This window comes from Petromyzon marinus, chromosome 44 (assembly GCF_048934315.1).
Source record: "Petromyzon marinus isolate PM22_M1 ecotype Great Lakes invasive population chromosome 44, UKy_Petmar_22M1.pri1.0, whole genome shotgun sequence".
NCBI lineage: Eukaryota > Metazoa > Chordata > Hyperoartia > Petromyzontiformes > Petromyzontidae > Petromyzon > Petromyzon marinus.
This window is the reverse complement of record NC_133710.1, coordinates 6,887,844-6,906,965: the sequence shown is the minus strand read 5'-3', so window position 1 is coordinate 6,906,965 and position 19,122 is coordinate 6,887,844. Positions and strand designations below refer to the sequence as shown.

The 19,122-nt window shown below is 50.1% G+C and overlaps 1 protein-coding gene across 2 annotated transcripts in view; it reads left to right on the top strand.

Annotated features, from left to right (window-relative positions):
* The first annotated feature begins 275 nt into the window (after nt 1-275).
* LOC116951843 (phospholipid-transporting ATPase ABCA1) overlaps nt 276-19,122 on the top strand; it is a 65,492-nt gene continuing 46,645 nt past the window's right edge. The window contains exons 1-7 of one of the 2 annotated variants that reach the window (XM_076073982.1): nt 276-395; nt 6,063-6,156; nt 8,707-8,848; nt 11,096-11,223; nt 13,081-13,205; nt 17,569-17,769; nt 18,445-18,522. In XM_076073982.1, the coding sequence (XP_075930097.1) occupies nt 330-395; nt 6,063-6,156; nt 8,707-8,848; nt 11,096-11,223; nt 13,081-13,205; nt 17,569-17,769; nt 18,445-18,522 (834 nt within the window). In that variant the 5' untranslated portion in view covers nt 276-329. Of the gene's footprint in view, nt 396-6,062; nt 6,157-8,706; nt 8,849-11,095; nt 11,224-13,080; nt 13,206-16,379; nt 16,810-17,568; nt 17,770-18,444; nt 18,523-19,122 lie in introns of those variants that run through there. The other variant, XM_076073983.1, reaches the window with a different exon arrangement.

Here is a 19,122-nt window from a genome sequence, read left to right as displayed (position 1 = left end):
ACGAGGTGATTCATCACCGGAATGCCAAATGTCTCATCAGTTCGCTTGAAGGGCATTGCAAGCGGATAGCAGCCGAGTTGCGAGGAGGCGGCACGTGGATTCCACAGAACCCAATTCGGTAATAACCGGCACCAGGTGAGGTTCCTCTCCGAACCCTCCGACTCCCTCCTCCTCCACCCCCACGTCACCCCCTGCCCTCCCCACCTTGCCTCCTCCCCCACCCTCCCTCCCACCGGCCAGGTAATAAAACCCTTCCGTTTACCCGACCACCTTGGGTCAGGCTCGTGACAGCTGAGCGGTGCTCCGAGACAAAGGGGCTCGAGGCGATAATGGGAGGCCGCACGCAGCTCTATCTCCTGCTGTGGAAGAACTTCGCCCTTCGCAAACGCCAGAAGGTACCACGGCGCGCGCTGCTGATGTGGTACGCAGCCACTTGCTGTTGCTGTCCAGCAAGTCCACCGTGGGCTCGTGTGTAACGATGGTCCCGTGTGTGGGGCCGGTAAAACCTGCGGCTCTTTGGCGTCTTCATCCCCCCCCCCCCTCCTCTTTCGGCACTTTGGAAGCCGTTGTTTTTGTTGTTGTTGTTTAAACTGAAATCTCAAAACCATAATTTGAACGGGAAGTGCAACAGATTTTAAATATGGCAGGCAAATGGTTCGCGACGGAATGTCTCGGTGACGACAAACCGTACAGTGTTGTTTGAAAGAATAACTAAATGGGGGACGCACAAACTAAAGTGACCGCACTTCATTCCATCGCCGAGTCTCAATGTGCGTCGTCACCTGCTCGCTGTGTCCGTGTACAAGTGGCTCTCCGCGTGTGTCTTGCGGCTCTCGGCACTGTGTTTGGCCAAAAAACACACGGACCCAACGCAAAAAAAAATGCACCTGCTCCTTCTCCTTCTTCTTGGAAGGTTTCCCCCAAACCCTAAGTGCAGTGCAATCCGCGGAACAATTCGGACGTTGGTTCCGACCGAGGTAGAGGAGCTTAAGTCGTAGCCGTAGTTTTAAAGGTTTAACAAGCAGTAGGCTGCCAGGACCAATATTACTACTAATAAAGGCTTTATGGGTGAGGTCGCGTCAGCATAAATCTGTCGTTAACCCACCACCACCCGGCACAGCCAATCAGTAAGATTTGTCACGTAAACGAAACGTGTCAATTAGTTGCTACTGCAGCACACCGTTGTGTTTCCGTAAAGCTCGCTAACAGCAGCGAGTGGCTTGATAGCCCGACTCATTCTGTGATGGTTATCACAGAAGTCACGATTATTGGCCACATCATAGACATTAGAACCAAACTGCAGTTCTAGCCACCCCGAGTGATGTTGACAATTGATACAGCGTAGGGCTTGTGGATTATTGTCATAAAACATACAAAAGCTCAGCGGGTGGGTGGGTGGATGTGGGGGGGGTCACGCTGTCCTTGTTTAACAAACTCTAAACAAACGCGAATCTTGCCGCAGGATGAGTTGCCGAGATGACGCCGCCGTCTCGCGTTTTGCTGCGTGCATCTGACAAAACTGCCGAAAGAAAGCCCCCTCACTTCGTGTGGGATGGAGATTGTACCAACATGTTCTTGGCTTGATTACAAAAATATAGAGGGGAGGGGGGGTGTGAAGGGTGGCTACAGCCCCCTCCCTTCTCAACAGGGCTGCTATTGCCCCTCTGATCCCCTCATTACCGGCGGTTAATTTAGTCAGCATCCTCACTCCTGCCTTTTTCGTGTCGGTATAGTTGACGTTAGCCTGTGGAATATTCAGCGCGGCGCCGGCGTCTGGATGTCATGTGGCCATTCTCCGAGTGCGTGTGCGCGTGTACGTGGGAACTTCTTTCGAGGTGGACGATCAATTAGTCGCCCACTCTTTTGTCCGCGGAACGCTCAAATACGACCGGGCGGCGGGCGGAGGAGGAGGATAGTTTTGCAGCGATGGAAATCCCGTCCCGTGTGATCACGGTCGCGCATTGGGGAAACCTCAACGCCTCCCAATTTCAGACTCGGAATTTGTTTTATTTAGACCGCAGCAGGGGGGGGGGGAGGTGGAAATCCGATGAGCTGTGAAGCTCTTTTCGTTCACAGATGTCCGGTAGGGGGACACACGGGCGTCGCTCGGGCATTTCTCACGGCATTGAAGTCAGCACGTGGGAGCCCCCCCCCCCCCCCCCCTTTCTGCACACTTTCCGTGTGTGTGTGTTTTTAATAATAAGTTTACACTTTTAAAGCGCCGTTCACCCAGCGTCTAGCTTTTCAATGATTTGATAATAGGTAAATTAATTTCTTTTTTTATTATTTTAGCTCACAAGGCTACTTGGGGGTGAGTAAGGCGGCACCTGCCCAGCTGATGTTAGGCCGTGGCCAGGAATCCAACTCGGGTTTACCGGTTTTGTAACACAGTGCGCCATAACCACTGCGCAACCGCTCCACCAGCTCCCCACAATTAATTGGTAATACATAACAATTGTGACCACCGTATCAATATAATTAAAATAACAGTTACCTCCACCTATATGTGAAAAGAAGGATACCTCTGTAGCCGTGACTGTATATGGAGATGGGAGTGCCCGATGATCCATAGCTCTCTGTGCACAAACCTCCGCGCCAGCCACTCGCTTCTCTCTCTCTCTCCTCCCCGTCTTGTTATTAAAAGTTAAAGGCGCAGCCCTGCAATCCGCTTGCTCACACCACTGCTGGTGGAGGAGCTTCCACTCGAGGGGAGTTCTGTTGGGGGGGGGGGGTAATTGGTCTATGCTTCCTTCAAAGAGGTACCCACAATTTACCCCACCGCACGCGGCTCGCCAATCATCGACTAACTGCGGTGAACCCGTTTGATCCGCTTCCATCATGATACATGGTCAATGTTTTTTCGTGCTTTTAGTTTCTTGTCCTTCCCCCGCACCTGTGACGGGCGCTCTTGGCTACGTACGGCGCGAAAGAAGTCCAGGGTGCATAACAGTGCCAATCTGGATCCTTGTCCCCGTGATAATGATGCTAATAATTGCGGTGTTGATGATTATTTACTGCTAAAATACGTGGATATTCGGCGTCCCGTGGGATTGACCTGGGCTCCAGCAACTGAACCCTTGGATACAAACACCACTGCTCTGGTAACTGTCAGAGGAGAGTGGTGGGGGAGGGGTCTACATCTCGCATAGACCGCGTGCACAGTTCCATTAACACGACGGGCGTGGTGTAATGGTTAGCACCACGGTGGTGAGATGTTAACTTCCTCGCCTGATTTGCAGGAGGCGGTGGGTTCGAACTCAAGCCTGACGCCTGCTGCTGCTGTATATTTGTGGTTTGCGGTTTGCGGTGTCTCTCTCCCCGTGGATTTTTCTCCGGATGACCCTCCAACCCACCCCCCCCCCCCGGGTTTTTTTACTCAACATTTTATAAAGAACGTCACGCGTTTAGCGTATTTGGCTGCTATGCATTTCCATACGATCAGCCACTTTGTTGAGCTATCATTTGTGGCCTGATCGCTTTGGAAAAAATAATAATTTATCTCCGTGGGCCTTAATTTACCCGTTGAATAAAACAAAAGTTGAAAAGTTGTAATAGATTTAAAAACACTGGCCATGGTTATCCAATTGAAATAATAGCGCAAGTTTATTAAATCCCTCCGTCCTTCCCAGCAGTATATACGTAATCGACGTAGGTGGAGTTTGACTTACACGGGACTATCGTTTTTAACGGAAGAGCGGATAATACACTATAACATGAGAACAAATGTATGTTTAATGGATTCAAAAAGTCAAAGAGTCTCCCACTCGTTCGCCATCGTTGTCAACGCGTGCCTGAATCTTCTCCAGGTGGGCTCCAGAGCCTGGAAGGCAGCAACACTTCGCGTGGTGTTGTTGCAAATTCTCTTGAAGTGTTAACATTTTTTTCGAAGCACCCCTGTATTTGGGAGGGCCAGGGGTTTGCTTTGTCCCTCCGCATTAGGAATCGCGGGTGCACACAATTAATTTATTTTGTAAATCTTAATTGTAAACTACTGAAAATAAATGTAATAAAAGTGCTCACTTTGCACACTGACGCCCATGTTGATTGGGCAGACAGTCAATCGCCAGGTCGCGCGTGGTGGAGCAAAGTGTGGGTACTCCCACCTCGGCGAGAACATCGTCTCGAGGAGGGCTTCTCTCTGCAGAGCGCCCTCTATTGGTGCCCTACAGCCAGCAGTGGAGCGAGGCACAGCAATCGCAGGCCTGCGCCTTTGGCTTCCTTTCCAGTTGTACAACTTACGAGAAAGAACACGAGAACAGAAACGCCGTCAAAGAAAACAACGACTTTATACTCTTTGGTTCTCTTCGGTAAAGTCACGTAGGTAAAAAAATAAAATAACAAAAATCACGACGTTTCGGCCACAACACAAGTGGCCTTCATCAGGTGAAGGGACCACGCTGTCATGAGGACAAGGGACCGTGCTGTCATGAGGTCAGCACGGTCCCTTCACCTGATGAAGGCCACTTGTGTTGTGGCCGAAACGTCGTGAATTTTGTTATTTAATTTTTTACCTACGTGACTTTACCGAATAGAACCAAAGAGTATGGATCCTTGCAGTCACGAAAGCTTCAAATCTAGAAGAAAAAAAAACAACGACTTGTCAAGTGAGAGGAGCCGGTGGGGGCAGCGGTTAGCGCAACTTCCTTTACGAACCCGGCGTCCTGAGTTCGACTTCCCTGGGTCACGGCTATCATCGGTAGTGAGTTCTTGACCGGTTTGGGCCCACCTTTGCCAACGGATACCGACCAGTGTGGTGAAGTATGGTCAAACAACCTGACCGACAGAGCACGGGGTGGACGTGGGCCTCTATAAAGCAGTGGATTGATTCTCAAGAGCCTTTTCGGGAGGTTCTGCTTGCATTGTACAGAATAATAAAGAGGGCACCATTCGAGAGCGTACAGCATAACCGTGTGTGCTGTTCCCATGACATTGATGTACTCAACAGCCCAAATGAGCACTCTACGTCTACTGTGCAGCCTCTTTTGTCACTGCTGGATGAGGCCTTCCCCATGCCGTGCGGGTCGTGGCGGATTGTTTGACCATACTTCACCGGTCAGTGCCACGGTGGCTAGGATATGTTAAATAGCTCGCCTGGTACACAGGAGGTCGTGGGATCGATCCCGACCCTGACGCCTGCTGCTGTATATCTGGAGTTTGCGTGTCTCTCTCTCTCTCATCATCATCATCATCACGGTGGCTAAGAGATGTTAACTACCTCGCCTGGTACACAGGAGGTCGTGGGTTCGATCCCGACCCTGACGCCTGCTGTATATCTGGAGTTTGCATGTCTCTCTCTCATCATCATCACGGTGGCTAGGAGATGTTAACTACCTCACCTGGTACACAGGAGGTCGTGGGTTCGATCCCGACCCTGACGCCTGCTGTATATCTGGATTTGCGTGTCTCTCTCTCTCTCGCATCATCATCACGGTGGCTAGGAGATGTTAACTACCTCGCCTTGTACACAGGAGGTCGTGGGTTCCATCCCGACCCTGACACCTGCTATATATCTGGAGTTTGCGTGTCTCTCTCTCATTATCATCACGGTGGCTAGGTGATGTTAACTACCTCGCCTGGTACACAGCAGGTCGTGGGTTCGATCCCGACCCTGACGCCTGCTGTATATCTGGAGTTTGCGTGTCTCTCTCTCATCATCATCATCACGGTAGCTAGGAGATGTTAACTACCTCGCCTGGTACACAGGAGGTCGTGGGTTCGATCCCGACCCTGACGCCTGCTGCTGTATATCTGGAGTTTGCGTGTTCTCCCCATGGTCGTGTGGATTTTTTCCCCTCCGCATTTAGAATGAACATCACGCGTTTTAAAGATGAAATGCCTGCCATAAATGTCCACGCGATGATAGGCCACCACTTCGTTTGGAGCTATCACTTGCGATGGCCAGCCAGGTCGCTTCTGAGAAAGAGCCACACATCTCGGTGGGCCTTACCTGGCAAAACAAAACAACAAAAATAGTCAAAAGTTTCGTTTAAAAAGTCTCCCCGGGTGGAAACGGGGATGGTGGCAGTGTGACTCAGCTGGCTGCCTGTTGCGCTGCGTTGCAGGTGCGGGTTCTCGTGGAGCTGCTGTGGCCCCTGTTCCTGTTCCTCATCCTCGTGTGGGTCCGGACAACGACGCCTCCAAGCGCCAACGGGGAATGTGAGTGCGGCCGATGATGAGCGGAGAGCGCTGTCCCACGGGTTACCCGTGTTTTCGTTCGTAATGCAGGTTTTTTTCTTCTTCTTCTTCTCCAATTGTGACTTAGATCGCGTAAATATATAACTGTGTCGTTAAACCCGCCACCACCCGACACGGCCAATTAGTCAGGTGCGTCACGTAAACAAAAGCCGCCAATTAGTGACTACTGCAACACACCGCTGTGTTGGGGAGTAAACGCGCAACATTTGACAATTTGAGAACGACGTTTCGCTGGTGATTACAACCAGCTTCAATCAGGCGAGCTAACCCCCAAAAAAACCTCTCAGGGATACATACATAGCGCACCTCCGATTTGCACGGTCGGCTGCGTCCGGCGTGAAAGAGGTTCAACACACACACACGCACACGTGCGTGTAACTGTCTTCATAAGGAGCTCTGGGCACCTCCAACACAACCGTCTTGGCCAACAGCAGGCGGTACACGTTTTGGCTTAAAACTTTCGTGACTGCAGGAATGAATATTCTTTGGTTCTTTCGGTAAAGTCACGTAGATAGAAAAATAAAAATAAAGTGAATAAAAATAATACAAAATAAAAACAAAAAAACCACTAATGTAGACTGTAGCCTGGTTCTTAATCGGAGTGAGTGTACTAGCAGTCTATAATGTAGACTGTAGCCTGGTTCATATTCTTGGTTCTTTCGGTAAAGTCACGTAGAAGGGAAACAATGAAATAATAAAATAATAATTTATATTAAACAATTAAATTATCTCGACGTTTCGACTGCAACACAAGCAATCTTCATCTGGTGTGAAAACCACAGCAAGAAAATTTAAAAATTTTAAAAAAATGTTCTTGCTGTGGTTTTCACTCCTAATGACGATTGCTTGTGTTGCAGTCGAAACGTCGTGAGAATTTTATTGTTTTATATATGTTTTATTGTATTTTTTTATTATTTTATTGTTTCCCTTCTACGTGACTTTACCGAAAGAACCAAGAATATGAATCCCTGCAGTCACGAAGGCTTTAAATAAAAAATGTAGCCCGGTTATTAAGTTTGGTGAGTGTACTGGCAGTCTATGATGTAGACTGTATCAATGGTTATTAAGTTTGGTGAGTGTACTGGCAGTCTATGATGTAGACTGTATCAATGGTTATTAAGTTTGGTGAGTGTACTGGCAGTCTATAATGTAGACTGTATCAATGGTTATTAAGTTTGGTGAGTGTACGGGCAGTCTATAATGTAGACTGTATCAATGGTTATTAAGTTTGGTGAGTGTACGGGCAGTCTATAATGCAGACTGTATCAATGGTTATTAAGTTTGGTGAGTGTACTGGCAGTCTATAATGTAGACTGTATCAATGGTTATTAAGTTTGGTGAGTGTACAGGCAGTCTATAATGCAGACTGTATCAATGGTTACAAATCGTTAAACCCGAAAACTCATCGGACAATTGAACAGGGCATAGTTCAAGTTCAACAAACACGCAACGGCAAACCTGGTTTACATGTCGTCCCACACTCCATCCCAGGGTTCTAACGCTCATTTTTCAGAGCGGTGGTACACTTTCGCCGATAATTAATAAGACATCACCAGCGTTGGAGGGCCACTGCGTTGAAATGCGGTGGGTTTGTTTCTGGGTTTTTTTTTACTGGATTTTTCTGTTGCGTGCACGCGTAGTCGTATTTAAGACGTTTTCTTTGTTCGTGTTTTTGTTTTTGTTGCGGTTGCACCCGAGTCAAGAGCCACACGGCTCGCAGGGTTATACCTAGCAAATGAAACTGAAAACTGAAAAACTTATATTTGGTGGGGGGGGGGGGTGTTTTCACATTTTGTGTATGCGGCGGTGGGGGGGTGGCCACATGCCAGGGGCCCGCGAGGCCTCACAGTGACCAACCACCCTCGCAGCCCCATCGTCACCCTCTCCGTCCCATCGTCACCCTCTCCGCCCCATCGTCACCCTCTCCGCCCCATCGTCACCCTCGCCGCCCCATCGTCACCCTCTCCGTCCCATCGTCACCCTCTCCGCCCCATCGTCACCCTCTCCGCCCCATCGTCACCCTCGCCGCCCCATCGTCACCCTCTCTGCCCCATCGTCACCCTCTCCGCCCCATCGTCACCCTCGCCGCCCCATCGTCACCCTCTCCGCCCCATCGTCACCCTCTCCGCCCCATCGTCACCCTCTCCGTCCCATCGTCACCCTCTCCGCCCCATCGTCACCCTCTCCGCCCCATCGTCACCCTCGCCGCCCCATCGTCACCCTCTCCGCCCCATCGTCACCCTCTCCGCCCCATCGTCACCCTCGCCGCCCCATCGTCACCCTCGCCGCCCCATCGTCACCCTCGCAGCCCCATCGTCACCCTCTCCGCCCCATCGTCACCCTCGCCGCCCCATCGTCACCCTCTCCGCCCCATCGTCACCCTCTCCGCCCCATCGTCACCCTCGCCGCCCCATCGTCACCCTCGCCGCCCCATCGTCACCCTCGCAGCCCCATCGTCACCCTCTCCGCCCCATCGTCACCCTCTCCGCCTGTCGTCCGTGTGTCGCCCAGGCCACTACCGCGTGCGGGCCCTTCCATCAGCGGGGCTGTTGCCATGGCTGCAGGGGACAGTGTGCGAGCTGGGAACCACGTGCGTGACGAGCCACACGCCGGGGGAGGCCCCGGGGGAGGTGAACAACTACCGCGACTCGCTGTAAGAGATGATGATGATAATGATGATGCATCCTCCACTCTTCCTCCTCTCCCCCCCCCTGCCTGCCTGCGTGCGTCCGTGTCGTCTGCACCGACACCGTCTGCTGCGCACGGCACCGTCGATGTCACCGCCGTCATCATCGCAAATCGTCGTCATAAAAATCATAGTCGAAATAATCATCGTCATCATCGAAATTATTATTATCATCGCAATCACTATCATCAATGTCTCCACCTCCCTGCCAGGTCTGTATCATCATTATGGCTGCAATCATATCGCAATCAATATCATCATAATCATCATCATAATTATCGTCACCGTCACTGTCTCCACCAACACTCTTTGCCACGTCCGTATCATCCCGTCGTGTTGTTTTGTGTGTGTGTTGTTGTCGTCACTTGCTGACCCGTCCCTACTGGACATCCGTGAAGAAGAGCTTTGTGGCTCATCGGATTTCTCCTGCAGTCTAAATACAGATTCTGATCGTCGTCATCGTGCGCCCCGTTGCCCCCGTGGCTCTACAGACCGTTTCCCTGCATGCAATTCTTCCTCCCCCCCCAACCGTATCCCACCCACCATAACAAGAAACAACAACAACCGCCATTCGCCAGGCTAGGTGCACGTTGAGGCCACCACGCGAATTGTCGAAGGCTCGCTGGCAGGAGGAGGCCACGGGACAGGCCCGGCAGGTGCCGCGGGTTGATTGCCGTGGTCGCAGTGCCACACAAACTTTGCCAACCCGTTGTCTCTATGCCCCATATCAAAGTAAGCCTTTGATTTGTTAATTATGGCGATGATGCCAATAATGATGCCATTATTGATACACGTGATGATGATTAATAATGATATTGATGACGACGGATTAGAAACATGATTATTGATAATGCCAGTAATGTTGATGACATTGATAATAAATTGCGATGGTGGCGATGGTAATGATTTTCTTTTGAAGAGAGAGTCAACCTAGGAGCAACATCAGACAGGTTATAATTGTATGCTGAGTGGACCTAGAAGAGAGCACACCCCGGGAACATATGGACTGTGTGTGGTTAGCCGTGTCGAGCCACGCTAAGTTTATTTATCTTAACCAGGTGATGACCTGGGGTCACCAAATAGTCAAAAGCAAAACAAATAAAATAAAGAACAATACCCTACAGCAATGCGGCCAATAGAAGTCGGAGTAAAAACAACTTCGTCACGTGAGGACTGAGTGGTTGACTGTGTGATTGGATCTGTGGTTGACTGTGTGATTGGATCTGTGGTTGACTGTGTGATTGGATCTGTGGTTGACTGTGTGATTGGATCTGTGGTTGACTCTGTGATTGGCTCTGTGGTTGACTGTGTGATTGGATCTGTGGTTGACTGTGTGATTGGATCTGTGGTTGACTGTGTGATTGGATCTGTGGTTGACTGTGTGATTGGATCTGTGGTTGACTGTGTGATTGGATCTGTGGTTGACTGTGTGATTGGATCTGTGGTTGACTGTGTGATTGGATCTGTGGTTGACTGTGTGATTGGATCTGTGGTTGACTGTGTGATTGGATCTGTGGTTGACTGTGTGATTGGCTCTGTGGTTGACTGTGTGATTGGATCTGTGGTTGACTGTGTGATTGGATCTGTGGTTGACTGTGTGATTGGATCTGTGGTTGACTGTGTGATTGGATCTGTGGTTGACTGTCTGATTGGATCTGTGGTTGACTGTCTGATTGGATCTGTGGTTGACTGTGTGATTGGATCTGTGGTTGACTGTCTGATTGGATCTGTGCTTGACTGTGTGATTGGATCTGTGCTTGACTGTGTGATTGGATCGGTGGTTGACTGTGTGATTGGATCGGTGGTTGACTGTGTCATTGGATCTGTGGTTGACTGTGTGATTGGATCGGTGGTTGACTGTGTGATTGGATCGGTGGTTGACTGTGTCATTGGATCTGTGCTTGACTGTGTGATTGGATCGGTGGTTGACTGTGTCATTGGATCTGTGCTTGACTGTGTGATTGGATCGATGGTTGACTGTGTCATTGGATCTGTGGTTGACTGTGTGATTGGATCGGTGGTTGACTGTGTGATTGGATCTGTGGTTGACTGTGTGATTGGATCTGTGGTTGACTGTGTGATTGGATCGATGGTTGACTGTGTGTTGGATCTGTGGTTGACTGTGTGATTGGATCTGTGGTTGACTGTGTGATTGGATCGATGGTTGACTGTGTGTTGGATCTGTGGTTGACTGTGTGGTTTGCGTGCTGCTAGGCTGTCCCGGGTGCTGGTGGACACGCAGGGCTTGCTGATGAACGACTCATTCTGGCGCAGCCTTGAGACCGTGTGGGTGAGCAGGGGGCTCGCCAACGTCATCATCACCGACCCAAGGGCTTGGACCGGTGGGTGGTCGCACACACTCGTGTGCGTGAGTATGTTTGGTCCAGTTTTTGGAGACAGACGCCCTTCAGCATAGGAGCAATGCTCACAACGAGCGGAGCGCCCTGCCGCTAAAACACAGCAATTTGGCATAGTAGGGGGCACAGATGGTGCATCGGTTAGTCATCTGAGTCGGTCAAGCCAGAGCACTTGGGTCTGTCCAGTGACCTCTTGCCAGCGGGCGTTTTACATTTTACATGGCCTTAAAGTACACCTTGCCTGGCACAAGCGCCATTGTGACGTCACCGCCACTTCGTGGGGAATGGCGGTTGTTGTTGTTGATGGTCCAGAGTGGGGAGCGGTAGTGCAACAGTTAGCACGCCGCACCACCAGTGACGATTATCTGAACCGGTCCTGGGCCTCTCCTAGGTCAACTCTGCCTCAAATGAGTACCTGGTGCGATGTGTAAAAATAACTTCACCGCTAGGGAGACAAAGGTGGCCCGTCGTGGTGCTGGCCACCCACCCCCTCGTGTGTGCCGTGCCGAACTCCATAGGTGCTCGTGGACAGCACTTGCCCCATCAGCCTGTGTAGGCTATGTGTTTGTATGTACATGAGGCATGTCTAGGTACGTGTATGGTCAAACAATCTCCATGACCAACACATGGCCAAGCCTTCATTCATTGGTGGAAGAATAGAGCTGTGATATATATATTTAGTATAATAAGAAGAAATTAAATTTTCATTTTTTGTAAAGCCATAATCATATATGCAACGCACACAACAGCTGTAGCTTAACATTGGTAAGAAAGTCATCAGCCTGATTCCAACCTAATGTTTTCTAAAGTTCAATAAAATAAAAAAATGTACAGCCCTTGGCAATCCACTGCTGGATGGAGGCTTACCCATGCCATGTCATGTAGTGAAGGTTTGTTTGACCATACTTCACCTACCTGGTCGGTGCACCTCCGATTAGCATGGTTGGCTTTGTACGGTGCGAAAGAAGTTCAACGTACATGCATACGTAAAGTTGTGTGCTCAGCAGCGACTCCGACATCTTTTGCCACTGACGTTGGCAGTCATGAAGTCAGCGGAGTGCGCTAACCGCTGCGCCACCACTCACTCCGTACACAGTCAAATCAGGCATGCAAATATCCATTGGCACTCACCGTTTGTGAATGAGATCGTGCTCCCTGGCCCAGTTACGGCTCTCCCTCTCATGCCCCCTCCGCAACCCCCACCAACTGTCACGCTCTCGGCTTCAGAATCCACAGACTTATTTCCGAACATTCAGGTTTTTCTCTTTTTTTTTTGTCTCGTCAAAGGCAGTCACGCAACCTCGCATGACGTGCTGCCGTGGAGGCACGCAGCTGCCGTGGCCTCGTTATTTTGAAACGACGCGCGACCTTACGCTTGATGTCAAATGCTCTTGTGCCGCATCACGACCCCGCCCCCCGCACCCGCCCAGTTTAACTTTTCCCGTACCCTTAACTCATTTTTCCCTTCTGGCTTCTACGGAGTGATTTGGCGCCATCATGTCAAGCCCCCCCCCCCCACCTTCTCTGTATGTGTGTGTGCGTATTTCTTGCGGAGCAGCAGTGCGGCGGTTAGCACATTGCGCGACCCGGGTTCGATCCCTGCTCGCGACCAATAACAGTGGCGAAATATCTCAAATCGGTTATTGCCCCCCCCCCCCGCCGCCCCCTGAGGTCGACTCAGCCTTAAATGAGTGCCTGGCACGGTGTTTACACATCCACCGCCGGAGAGACAAAGGCGTCCAGGCGTGGTGTCATCCTTCGTCGGTGCTCGCTAACAGCACTTGCTGCGACGGTCCGCGAGGGCTAAGCGGGTGACCTTTGACTTTGTTTCGTCGGCAACAGGTAACATCGTGCTACGGAATGTGCTGGTGGACAGCTCCCCGCTACAAGCCTACATGAAGCAAAACCTGTCGTTTCCGGACTGGGCCGTGTCGGACCTGATGCGCGTGGAGATCCGACCCCAACTGGTCAGAGACGAAGATAATGAACACGCGTACAGCCCGTGATGTCTTCCGTTCAACCGCGTGTGTCCCAATAACAACAGCAGCAGCAGTGGGCTGAGCCGTTCGCACGAAGGGCTACAATTTTGGCAAATCGCCCCCGATGAGGCTGGTTGTAATTGCCAATGAAACGTCACAGTACTCAACACACCGTTGTGCTGAAGTAGTAACTAATTGGCACGTTTTGTTTACGTGACAAACCTTCCTGATTGGCTGTGTCGGGTGGTAGTATATTTATGCGATCTAATCCAAAAAAAACCTTCTATTATGAAGCACTACTTTGATATTTCACCACGGCCTAGGTGTGCGTTCGCCGTTATGCCACTGCTGCCGCTGCTGCTGTGTGTATTTCTCCACCGTGCTTTCGAGTCATACCCCCGCGTTGCTCGGTACGATGTCCGACGTATCGCTCCACGGGCTGGGAAGCTTTTCGGGGACGCTGAACTCGGTTTCTAAAATGCTCGCGTTTCTACAAAAACTGGAAACGCACCGGAGAACTTAGAATCCCGGCACTGGTTCCGTGTTTTTCCAATCTGATGATTGTGAATCCCCTGAGTTACATGCGTCCCTGATGATCGTACAGTGTGTATAAACATAGGGCCATGGGCGGAGTTTGGGGGCACGGTGGGGTGGCAACGCCCCCCCCCCCCCCCCACGAAACTGGACACCTTCATGAATTCATTTTCAGTAGTTTACAAGTAAGATTAAAAAATAAATTAATTTTATGCACCCAGTGAGGGACAAAGCGAACCCTTACCCCCGCACCCACCCTCCTCAAATATAGAAGTAAAACACCGCCTATGTATAGGGCTCTATTTTTCCGGGTCGCTGATAGACTGGTAGTAGGTGGCACGTGACTCATGGCAACAGCCACAGCGAGTGGTCTCCTGGACGTGGTGTGCCGAAATATATTTTCTGGGTCACTGAACCCAGACACACCCGGCTGAACTGAAGCCCTGATTGTGGAGCGCTGTGTCCACGTTTGGTCGGGTGAACATTTTCCTGCTTTTTGGGGAAATTGAAATCTCTTCTTTTACGTGTTTTTTTTATTTTTCGATGTTGAGAATTTTTTTTTTAATACATGTTTCAGCTGCGACGTCGGCGTCGCGCGGTGAGGCGGCGTTGAATTCCGTTCGCAACTCTTACGGCGAGCAGTGTACCACGGCCTGTCAGATAATGGCCCCGCCAAGATGATTGCTGCCAAAGTCACTTCAAGAGACCTGTTTATCCGCACCAGGAAAACAACTTTAATATGGCCTGCCAGTATTGTTGATTGATGAACAGTGAAAGAGTTTTTTTTGTTCTCCTCCTCCTCCTCCTCAAAGGCGGAGTAGATTAAGTAAAAAACAGACTTGGCAGTAGCCACAGTTTGGATTTATACGGTGTCCTACTGTATATGGAATTGAATCTTAAGACACTGTCCAAACATAGTGGAATCATTTCATTTTGGGCAGGGCGAGGAGGGGGGGGGGGAGGAGTTACATCAATTGTGACCAGGCTGAGACCATCAGCTCACGACACTGAGAACCGGTTTAAGCACGAGTGGCCGATACTCAAAATTAGAAACCAAGATTCCAGCAGCCGCCGGCTCGGTGCTCTGACCCCAGAGCCGCCGTCACCTCGACACCTTTGCATCGTAATGCGAGAAACGGTGCTGCTGCGGCTTGGCAGATAAGGCCACGCACATTTGAAAGATGGACAATGATTTGTTGCTTTATTGAGGGTAAGATCTGGGAAAGGCGCAACACTGCAATTTATTATTCGTGCCACTGCTGGCACAAGGGCCTAGAACAGATGGAGCCCTGGTGAGCTCCACCTAGGGCAGTGGCTCTTAACCTGGGGGTGCATGCTGCACCCCCTCGGGGTGCGAGATCCCCTTTCTGGGGGTGCGAGACATGGGCATATTTTTTTTTAGAAGGCAAATCATCGAAAACACAAATTACGCATGGGCATGTAAGTGCAACGACTTTTGTTTTATTAAACCGATGTATTTATTCACGTTATTTAAAACAAAAATAGGACTGAGAACCAAAGGGGTGCAGACTTTAGTGAAGGTAAAAGAACCGCTGATCCAGAGGGTACTTGGCCTGCTCTTTCCCTCTGGCCAGACACCTTGAGATGCGGGGAGGAGCACCCTACGCTTTATCCCACTCCATGTGACCTGCCAAACAACTCGCTGTGGTGAACACAATTACACTCCTGCATTGGCACGGGGGCGATGCAGACTAAAGAAACTTGCCCCATTGTCACGCTTGCCATGTCCCTCAAGTCCAGCGTAGTAGCCATTACACCGGCCCTGCCGCTGGCCCTCTAGCGGATTCCGTCTCTCGCCGTCCCCGGCACGGCATTCGACCCCCGAGACCACCCAGGCGCCACCTTTTCCGTCCTCGTTTTGTAACGAGTCCCGAGGTGGCAGGGCATTTGTGCTTGCCAACCTGTGTACGAACGAGCCAAATGTCAAGAAAAGGAAGCCTTTTGCCCGGGAGGCCTCATCAAGACATGCCGCCGGAGTCGCCCGCTGCCCAACAATTAGCATAACGAGAGAGCCGATTGCCCCCTGTCGTGGTTTCATCGTGCGAGGGAGCCACGTACGATCGATCGAAACGTGCCGTGACTCGGCATCCTTGTTTTTCGAGCCGCCTCCCGCAAGGGTTTTGTTGCTGTGGTTGTTGTTGTTGTTAAGAGTGGCCAAGTGTGGTTTCTAGCTGTGAGTGTCATCGATTCTGACCAGGAGTTCACTCTCGCGGTGGCCTAAAGTGCATCGGGCGGACCAGAGACGCATCGGGGTGACAGCGGAAGAGCGTAATCACGAAGATAGCGTCACCAAGTTAAACCCGTGAAGGGGGAGGCAGGGACGCATGTGGGTGGAGTGGCTCGCCCACTGTGCTATATGAATTGAGCAGTCCTGAGTATATGTCCGACCCGTGGCTAATATCAGCGGCGAGTCATATCTGAACTGATCCTGGGTCGCGCACAATTTCTGGGCGACCCCTTTTGGTCAGTTTGGCCGGGGTTGTCACTTGAAGTGGCTCACTGCAATAGCAAAAGGCAAGTGCTGTGGATGATCCTCGCGAAATGGAATGTCACCCCCACCTCCACCCTTCCCGGTAACAGACGGACGGGATGGGCAGTCAAATCAACCTCCGTTGGAAAGCCTGCAAAATAAAAAAAACGTATTGTTAAACGTGTGGTCCGTTCGGGGGGGGGGAAAATAAATGGCATTATTCCTAAGAAAGCGTACAATAAAAAAACTATAATAATCCACGCGCGAGAGAGTACGTACGGCGGGTCTGCTTTTTATTTTTACATTCGTCCAGCCTCGAGAAGGAGCAGATTGCACAGTGCCACGTCTCTATTGTGACCGCGTAGAGGGAAAGGCGTCTTTGTAATTGAAGATGGGTGCTGGTGGGGAGGTCTAATGGCCACCATTGTGTGAGCAGCTTTAATTAAAGTGGGCTACGACTGACTCGTCGGCTGCTGCTTTTTTTCTCCCGAGCAGGCTTCGTTGTACGCACCTGCTCGAGCTTTCCAATGCAGCCCATTAAGTTAAATCGATAACTCGTCGATCGAGGTGGGTGATCGATCGTGGTGGCTTGTTTGTCTTCCCCCCCCCCATCCCGCACCTCCCGATTTAGTACGCTCGGCTACGTACGGTGGAAAAGAAGTTCAACATACGTGTGTGTGCAGTATGGTGTTTGTAGGGTGGTGCGTGTAGGGTGATGGGCGGTGTGTGTGCATGATGGCGTTCGCAGGATTGTGTATGTAGGGTGGTGTTTATAGCATGGCTCTTGACTAACCGTAACTTTTTTTTGCCGATCCTGAACTCGTGTCCAGCCACTCGTACCCTCGCAGGGCTGATGGCGCAACCAGTGCCGGATTATCCTAGTAGCAAAGTAGCTGCATATTCTACGGGCCCCGCACTTTAGCTTTCAAGCTATCAATTCCGGTTCAGTGATTCTGCACTTGCTCTATTACTATAGTACTATGCCGCCTTCAACTTTTATGAACGACTGGGTGTTTAAGGTTAGCGATTTGTCGTATTATCTGGCTGCATAGCAAGCTAAAAACATACATTTTCTTTACCATGCAAGTTAAAAATTTGTGTTTTCATATTTCAGCGTTTTATTTATTTATTTAGGGCCCCTGTATAACATTTGCTACAGGCCCCGCACTAGCTTGATCTGGCACTGGGCGCGATACCGCCGTTAGAAAGTCATACTTAACATGGCGCACGCGCGTTGAAGGGTGTCACAGAATCCGTGCGGAATGAGCGATTTTGTTTTTTGGTACAATTAAATGTCTCGCCGTCTCGTGTCGTTCACCGTCACAGTTCCTGGCACTGTCGCTGGCGCAACGGCTGAGTCCGCGCGCGCTCGCGTGCAACGCCTCCCTGCAGAACCTGGTGCTCTTCTCCCGCTCGAGCAACTGGAGCTCGCTCAACAACCTCACATGCTCGCTTTCCGATGAGCAGCTCCAGGGTTTCGCGGCCGCCGTGGCCACAAGCGTCAACGCGAGTCGCCTCTCCACGCAGGTGAACCGGCCCCGGGGGGGGGGGGGGGGGCGGTATTCGAGTGCATTTAAAATACATTGTATACTACATAACGGCATAAAATACATTATATGATACATAGCATGATTGTAGTTGTATTCGCTTGGTGTACGACGCTTTTTTCATGAATATTTTGCTGTTTTTTTCATGGATTTTCTGTTTGCGCAAAGTCACATAGTCGCTTTAAGATGTTTTCTTGTTCGTGTTTTTTGTGTTTTTGTTTGTTGTGGTTGCACCCGATTCACGAGCCGAAGGGCTCACAGGGCTATACCAAATAAATAAACTGAAACTGAATTTTCGTGCATTTAAAATACATTATTTACTTAGTAACAATATTCTCGTGGTATTATAGTGCGTCTAAAATACATTATGTACTACATAACGGTATTCTAGTGCGTTCCCCATGCATTATGTACTGCTCGAATTCAACGTGACGTTCTTGTGTGCTTTTATATATACGTTCACGGCAGCCTGGTTAGCATTGGTCCTGTTACAAGAATTTAAATGGTCATCAATCTCCTCCTCCGCCCAAATGAACTTCCATTTCCTAGCCCAGCATCAGAGCCCTCCGACCCGGTGCAGTTGCACCGCCTGCACTACACCAACTTATCCTTTATCGCGATTCAACGCCTTGCCCCCCGCCCGTTTGTGTTGCAGGTGATAACGTCGCTGAACATGACGGTGAGTAGGCAGCTCCTGGGCCTGGGCTCGAGTCTCGGGATTCTTCAGCAGCAGGTATAGTACAAACAAAACCTCTTCGGTGAGCCACACATCCGAATCCGAATATTTTATTGTTACACTGGAGGAGGAATGCAATGAGCTACATCGTTCTTTTATCACAGATGTCCAGTCGGGGGCACGGGGTAAGAACTTCACAACAACAAACAAAACCAAAAACATAATAGGAGTGCACAGTACAAGAAAGGTAAGCAATACAAATGAAGCTAAACCATTCTAATCCTATATTATTCTAATACTATCAGAAAAAGCCCACTGAGGCATTAACTTACTTTTCAAAATCAACCTGGCCACAAATGATAGGTCAACAAAGTGGCGTATCATTTGGACATTTATAGCAGCGAAATAAACACACACCTCGGCGTAAAAGGCATTGAATAACAAAAATAACATGCGCCATGAGAATAATAATGATTTAAATGTATAATGAGACCATCATTCTGAATGATTTTTGCCATTGTTTTGGTTATTACACCCACAGCTTTAACCGGTTCCCATTTGCGTGGGTTTTGAAAACTAAGAATAGGTTTTACCATTTCTGGCAATGAAACAGGAGGTGTGTTCAGATGTTCAAACACCAAATAGGTACCTTTTGCA